This window comes from Lutjanus erythropterus, chromosome 1 (assembly GCF_056507025.1).
Source record: "Lutjanus erythropterus isolate fLutEry1 chromosome 1, fLutEry1.hap2, whole genome shotgun sequence".
In the NCBI taxonomy this organism is placed as follows: Eukaryota; Metazoa; Chordata; class Actinopteri; order Lutjaniformes; family Lutjanidae; genus Lutjanus; species Lutjanus erythropterus.
In genome coordinates this window covers 23,210,219-23,217,575 of record NC_139317.1, presented here as the reverse complement: position 1 = coordinate 23,217,575, position 7,357 = coordinate 23,210,219, and the positions used below count along the sequence as shown (strand labels likewise).

The window sequence follows — 7,357 nt, the reverse complement described above, 5'->3', positions numbered from 1 at the left end:
AGGCAGAGCAGCTTGTGCAGTAACATGCTGTCGTACAACTGAACAACTTTGAGACTCAGGTACTGTGAGTTACACGCCTCTTTTGACAAGTCTTTTTATGTGATTTTAAAAAATAAAGGAAAAAAGATCCTGTAAGCTGAAACTTAGTTTCTCAAAAATAATTAGTCAGTTTCTGAGTCATTATTTTTTCCATTATTTTGAGATACTACATCAATATTTTGAGATACTACATCATTCATTCATTCATTATTTTGAGATATTTAGCTTTTATTTTGAGATAGTAACTCATTATTTTCAGATACTAAGTCATTTTTTGATGATGATATGTCTCACTCAAACCAAGTGACAGCAGAATTCAAAGGCATAACGCTTTATTTAATTTAACAAATCATCCATAAACCAATACATTATCAAATGTTATTTATTCATTCTTTATAAAAAATATGAATTTAGAAACAAAATGTAAACATACAAAATATTATTATTACGTTGGTCATTTCTCTCGCATGTTTTACTGACAGAGCTTCTGCTGTTCAATACATTTGAATAATTTCTGCATGTTTGTGGGGAGTCGCCATTTGCCAACACACAAACTCTAAGGACGGTGACACCAAGCAGCAACTCAAAGGCTAAAATAAGTTGCGTAAAACATTTCTGAATTTTAGTTTCTTTTTTAATTCACCATGTCTGCTAACTCTTTTCACACAAAATGACATGGGAATTGTCAGGATGAATCCATACCGTAGTAGAAGATACTGGAAGAAGATCATGGACTTAATGTCTCAAAATAAACAACCACAGCCTCAGAAGTTACCCAAGTTATCTCTATGCTGGCACAAATGCGGTGACCTTTCTACGGCGTAGCCGCTTAATTACTTTTCTCCTTGCATACAGTGAAATGACGTGACTTAAAGGTTAACTTCCCCCAGCTGTTATATGCCAAGGTCTTCGACACACAGTTTAAACTGAAGATGAGGTAGATGGCCTCAATCCTTCAAAGTGCTTCTAATCACAAAACACAAATGTCTCCTATGAATAGAAGTCTAAATATCAGTTTCTGGTGATAACATAATTGACTAACCTCAAATGTCTGAAATATGTTGACCCAAGCAATGAGTCTGCGTGTGCAACAGCTGACACTAATAAAAGGCTGATTATATAACCGTATACAGAATAATGTAGGCATAACTGGGGCACAGACGAGGTCGATGGCTACAGTAACTATAAAACAACTAAAAGGTGGTTTAAGAGGCCGTCTCTGACAGTAAATCAAATCTGGTCTTCTTGAGTAAAACAAAAAATCTAAATAAGTTATAAACTGTGGCTGTGCTCCAGTCAAATGCATACTATTTTTTAGACTGAAACTTGATTAAAAATAAAAATAAGAAAAATATACATTAGTCAATATAACTCAAATTATAATTAAGTAGACCGTACAGTGATTATTTCAAATACTTGCCATCATAACCTGACCCAGTATTAACCATTGAATTGTGACCCATTAATCTTACTTATGATACCTTATATATATGGATATGTCAAGAACTTGGCTACAGTGATGACACTTAATCTGCACATGCTTCATAGGCTTCTCTCTCTTCCTGTGGAACAGGAGCAGGATCATTTCACCTCAGCATAAATTATCAACAAAAAATTGATTTTGAAGTATGAAAGTTACTTTTTGGATGCGCAGTGTTTTTCTTACGCTGTCTAAAACTTAGATGACTGTGAACTTAAACTTAAATCAATTTTATCTCCAGGTTATTGATTAAAAATTAACAGAGCTATGCTGATATGCTAATGTAGGTGTTGCAAATATAGCAATTCTGTTAATTAGTGCACACATATGTTTCTTATATCAAAAGATGACTTGCAGACTGTACAGTGATTATTTCAAATACTTGCCATCATAACCAGTCCCAGTATCAACCACTGAATTGTAACCCATGTGACCCATTACTCTGATCTTATTTATGACACCTTACATATGTGGATAAGTCAAAAACGTGGCTTCACTTAAGCAGCTCGGCCAGATAATACAAGACAGCACAGAGGTCACTGACCACGTTCTTTGACATGCCAGCAGTGCCCTGCAGGTGTGGACATCCTAAGCCAAGCTCAACAGGGTGCAGGTGGAGGACACACTTGAGGAACGCTCATGGACGCTGTTGTTATTATCCAGAATTCCTGACTGTGTCTTTGAAGTGCTGCAGCACCCAAGGGTATCAGCCAGCTCGGGGCAGAGGGCCAGAGCCAGCCTCTGGAAGATGAGGTGGAATTTCCGACGGAAGCTTCGGTTTATCCAGAAGTAGAAGATGCAGTTGAGGAAGCCGTTGGAGGTCGGCAGCCACACCACCACAAACTCAATCCACTCCGGTACGCTGCGACCTGAGATGGCTAAGAGGACATAAACAACACAAGGACAACAAGAGTTAAAGGGAAAATTGTCAAGTACATAAGCGCTCTATCACACACACTCTGAGTCCTACATGCACACTTTCGGCAAGTCCACACTTCTGCAGACTTTGCCTGAGAGAATTACCCACAATTCATAGTGCTGTGATGTTTAACACTGGGTCACCAGGGGAAATCCAGAAGCATTGGATGATCGCGAATATCTAATCAATTTCACTATTCTATATGCAAGTTTCTCTATGTGCAAAGTTTTCTTATACACAAACAGAAAATTTCAAAAACGCTAACTGAGATCTTATCTTTTCTTCTAGAACTGAATACTTCTGACTGTATGTTTATATTTGTGTGAACGTGTACTCCTGTTTTTTTTTTATGCAGGCCTAATTATCTTTCAATATTTTAATTTTATGTTCTTCGTATTTATTGCTTACCCTAATGTTTGTATATTATAATTTTCTTAATTAGGTAAAAAATGAACATAGAAGGAACAACTACAAGAAAAAAAAGAAGTTTACATGTAAATGTAAACTCTGTAAGGCAAGGACCCGCAAGACATTCAGTTCATGCAGTCTGTTACTTCAGTGTTTTGACCTTGAAGAATTTAAAAACCGTAAAATAAAAAATTCAAAAGCCATAAAGGTAACATGATATGTTATAAAGTCCCATTGTCCCATTCCTATTTATACCATTTTAGGCCCTTGCAGCCACCAAGTTCATGATGTCTCAAGGCTTTAGCGGGGACTTTGGGATTGGGACAAATAGTTGTGTGTCCCCCTGGTTATCCAGAGGCAGAGACTCCAACCTGACAGTGCATGTAGTTCATCCTTGCCTCCAGTTACATCACTGTGATGTCACCGGATGCAGGAAGAATAATGGGTTTTGCAGCAAGAGAACTCCGCTTTCTCTGTCAAGACACACAGTGAGGAATCTCTTGCTTCAATTGACTGACATGCAACAGCTTCCAGAAGAAGCTGGAAGAAGTGGTTGACCTTTTGTTGACCCTTTTTTATGAAAGGGGTCACTTCACTTCACTGCTTTATGATCACATATTAAATGATGCATTTTATTTTAAAACCATAGATGAGCATGTAATACATCAACTGATAATAAAACATGAAAAATCACCCTGGGAGATGTGAGTCTTTCCCCTGAGAGCAATGATATGAAGCCATCAATGTAACATTTATAGTCTAGATATAAAAGTACAAAATTAACTGCTAGATTTGGTAGAGAGGAGGCAACCGCTTTACAGTGAGGCTCACTAGCGTTTGGACAGCAGCACACTTTGAAGTTTCAGTTAAGACTGTCAGCTTCATTTTGCAGGGATTTTCATCCATATCAGATGAATTACAGCCCTCTTTGGAAAAAGGTCTCTTCACTTCTAAAAATATTCAAGCTGTGACGCCACTTTCAGCCTTGATTACTCCAAGACAGCACATGGTTGGGGTAAATGAGAAAAAGTCAAAAAAGGCCTGAGTCATAAAACTGGCCTTGAATGAATATATTCATGCCCAGAATTACATAAATAACTTTGACAGCTATTACCTCTCAGAACAGTTCCGGCTGAAATCAATGGACACATTGGTAAAGAGGGAAACAGCCATAAACGTTCTTTTATTTAAAAAAAAAAGGAAACTAATCTAGGACATTTAAATACCTATCTACCTTTTGAGGTTTCTTGCTCCCTTTGAACCCCAGAAATACGTCATAAGCACAAAAAAATACCGCATATCAACAAAGCCCTGAATGAACTTTGATTTTTTTGTCCTTCATGGTAAAAAAACATGTGACCAAAAAACAGCTTAATCATAATCTGACCAACTCAAGTATCCACAGACCCCAGTGTTATACTTTTTGTCATATCTCACAGGTTATTTATTCTATCGTTACAATTTTTCATGATTCTGTTAATTTGTCCCAAATGTCATCATATAAAAGTTTTCTTCATTGCAAGGTAATTTTGCACTTCTTCAGTTATTGTAAGATCAACTAGGTCCATATCAGGAGCTTTAATTCTATAATCCAAAAGGTTTTCAAAGCCAGAGGCGGGACTCTCCATGGGGGCTTTAAACAGTTTCAGGTGAGGCTCAGTGTATGGAAATGAAAAAGCAGAACACATAAAATGTGTGTGGTTTAGTTACAGAGGTAGTTCACTGATAAAGTATGGGAGAATTTTACTGTTTTTTCCCCTCTTTCCCGGGGTCAGAAACTAATTAATGTCTGTAAAGTCTGAAGTTACAGGAATATTAGGCTATCATGGATAAACTGTTGAGTGTCTATGGGATCAAATAACAAACATGATCTCAGAGACATTCAGGAATTGAGCAAAAATAAACAAGTAAACCGGCTTTGCCTGAGGGTAGACCCAGAGTCTCACATTTGAGCAAAAGACATCAAACTATCCATTATCCATATGTTCCCCAAATATCCACATTGATAATTTGACTCATGGATATGTTAAAGGGACAGTTCACCCCAGAATCAAAAATACAAATTTTTCTCCATATCTATAGTACTTTTTACCCATAGATTGTTTTGGTATGAGATGCCAAGTTTTAGAGGAGCAGTAGGAACCATTTTCATCATTGAGGGTTTCAGATGTATTGTCTTTCCATTTTGAGCACCACAAGTGCCACAAGTGCCATCTAGTTCCATTATACTTGAGAAGTCAGACATATATGCAGCTGATATCACCAAAAAACAGTGACTCACACTCAAGCAATCTACCTAGATAAATAGCACTACAGACCAGAGGAAAAATATGCATTTTGGGGGTGAACTGTCTCTTTAAAGGAAAAATTCATATGCATTGATGACATGTCATTTTCTATATTAGTATTCACTGTAAAATAATTTTGCTACTTCAGTAGCTGTAATATCAACTAGGTCAATATCAGGAAGTTTAGCCTAAAATACTGTTCCGGCTACGCAAAAAGTGTGTTGCAAGGGCAGTTTTCATATATTTTACAACAGTTAAAATCATTAAGTCTGGATATGCATCAAGAGGATGCATTAGCTGCAATATTCTCTATAGCTTTCTCCAGTTTTCAGTTGTGGTGCCATGGATCATAATTTGCACTTACTGAAAGTTGAACACCTCTGTCTTAGTTTTCTTAATGTCCAAGTCCAATTATTTCAGCAAATGGCATTCATCCATCCATTATTTATAATGTTCCACAAATGTCCACATTGATAAATGGAATACTGTACAGTATGTTAGGAGCAATTTTTCAATAGGTGTGCCATCAACAGGATTATGGGGAAAATAAGGGAATTAAGTAAAGGAGTTATTTGTAAATGTCAGACCCTGTCCTTTTTTTTTTAAGCCGAAGAGGTCTGAAAAGAGAATACAATAGCAGAAGTGAATTAACTGCTTAAATTTAACCTTTGGTTTCTGTGCACACTTCAATCTACAATCTGTAGTCTAAATGTCTAATTTTGCTTCAGAGTCTTCTTTTACGTTTTGATTTGTCAGTTCAAAACCAAAGCAACCTCTTATACTGTAGCTTTTAATGAGTCACCATTATATTCATTAGCCAAGGCCTTTATTGCAACTTAAACCTGAGTATTTCTACTCAAACATGACCACCCTTATTATGCTTATCACATAATTATTTTAAAACTTCTACATGTCTAAACGGAGTTCTAAGGGTTAAGCTTTCTCAAAAGGTTTATTCCCCCTGATTCGTTGCTTACCATTGTAGATCATAGCTGCCATGCATGGTGTCCAACAGATGTAGTATGCTGCCATTACAGGCACCAGCACCCTGGATGCCACATTGTGTCTCCTGCGTTGCGCACAGTTGTATTGGCGCAGTTTGAGCCGCTGTCTCTTGGCAGCGCACCACACTCTCAGGTTCGCATATGTCATGATGATGGAGCAGGGGAAAAATATGAAACATGTCAAGCTCAGGGAGTATCCGACATTAGTGGAGTAGGATGGGTTGCAGACCAGTGATGCACTAGAGAAATGCACCTCGATGATGCTGTCTGGAAGTGATATAGGCAGCAAAAGAAACGGAGGGAAGCACCAGGCGAAGGCAATGAGGAGTAAAGTCCTTTTTCTTGTCATCAGAGAGGTGTACTGCAGCGGGTAAAACACTGCTATGTACCTCTCCAGGCTGATGGTGGCCAGTGTGTACATGCAGGTGGAGTAGACGGTGGCGTTGCAAAAGGCCACGACGTGACAAAGAGCATCTGGCCCTTCAGTGTAGTCCTTTAGCAGACTCACCCACAGATTCAAGGGCATGACCAGCAGTCCAAACGCAGAGTCTGCAGCAGTGAGAGAGAGCAGAAAGTACCGAGAGTTTCTGGACCAACCGGCCACGGAGGAAGAAATAACCAGGAGAACTGCAACATTTCCCAAAGTGATCATCACGCCCAAAACGATTATTATGCTTACTTTGACGGAGCGGTGAGTCAGCTCCTGCAGTCTCTGAGGGTCAACACCTGACAGGTTGAAGTCGTCAGGAGTTGAGAAGTTAAGTGTTGAAAGCATGTTTCCTCACTGTGGCATGAGTGCAAGCAAAACATAAGGCGAGTGAAGAAAAAAAAATATTAAAGTAAGCAAAAGCATAAAGAAGATGTGGGGTTACTGGTGGGAAGCAGCGCAGCAGCTTGTAGTTTTTCTGCAACAATCAGCGCACACCTGGTGCAATTAGTGTTGGGTGTGAACAGTCACTCTCCAAACCAGTATCACAGTGTCTTTTAACTGATATAAAAATGATTCGTTTATCATTTTAATACATTTATAATTGTGTACATTGTAGAATTTATTTATTTTATTTGCATAAGTACTATTTTTAAGTTCTTTTTGGTCATTTGAGGAATATTATATTTCACACAAATTGCAGACTTTGGACAGTTGCTGTTGGCAGGAGAAGTTTGTTGAAGTGGTTTGCACGAGGCTCTTGGTGTTTGATGAGTTTTGGACAGTGGTGTT

General features: G+C 38.2%; 1 protein-coding gene across 1 annotated transcript; it reads right to left on the bottom strand.

Moving 5' to 3' along the window:
- Positions 1-505: 505 nt before the first annotated feature.
- On the bottom strand, positions 506-6,992 carry LOC146332918 (histamine H2 receptor). The gene is made up of 2 exons (XM_084724263.1): positions 6,112-6,992; positions 506-2,397 (listed from the first exon to the last, which is right to left on the bottom strand). Exons 1-2 carry the CDS (start codon positions 6,911-6,913, stop codon positions 2,108-2,110), a joined length of 1,092 nt encoding a protein of 363 aa, XP_084580389.1. The 5' UTR covers positions 6,914-6,992; the 3' UTR covers positions 506-2,107.
- Positions 6,993-7,357: the final 365 nt, after the last annotated feature.

What these genes read in the sequence shown, in the direction of transcription:
- LOC146332918 (XM_084724263.1), bottom strand. Translation starts at nt 6,913, where the DNA reads ATGCTTTCAACACTTAACTTCTCAACTCCTGACGACTTCAACCTGTCA. An exon ending in GGCAGCTATGATCTACAATG is followed by an intron (nt 2,398 to 6,111) that starts GTAAGCAACGAA and finishes ATGTCCTCTTAG; the next exon opens with CCATCTCAGGTCGCAGCGTA.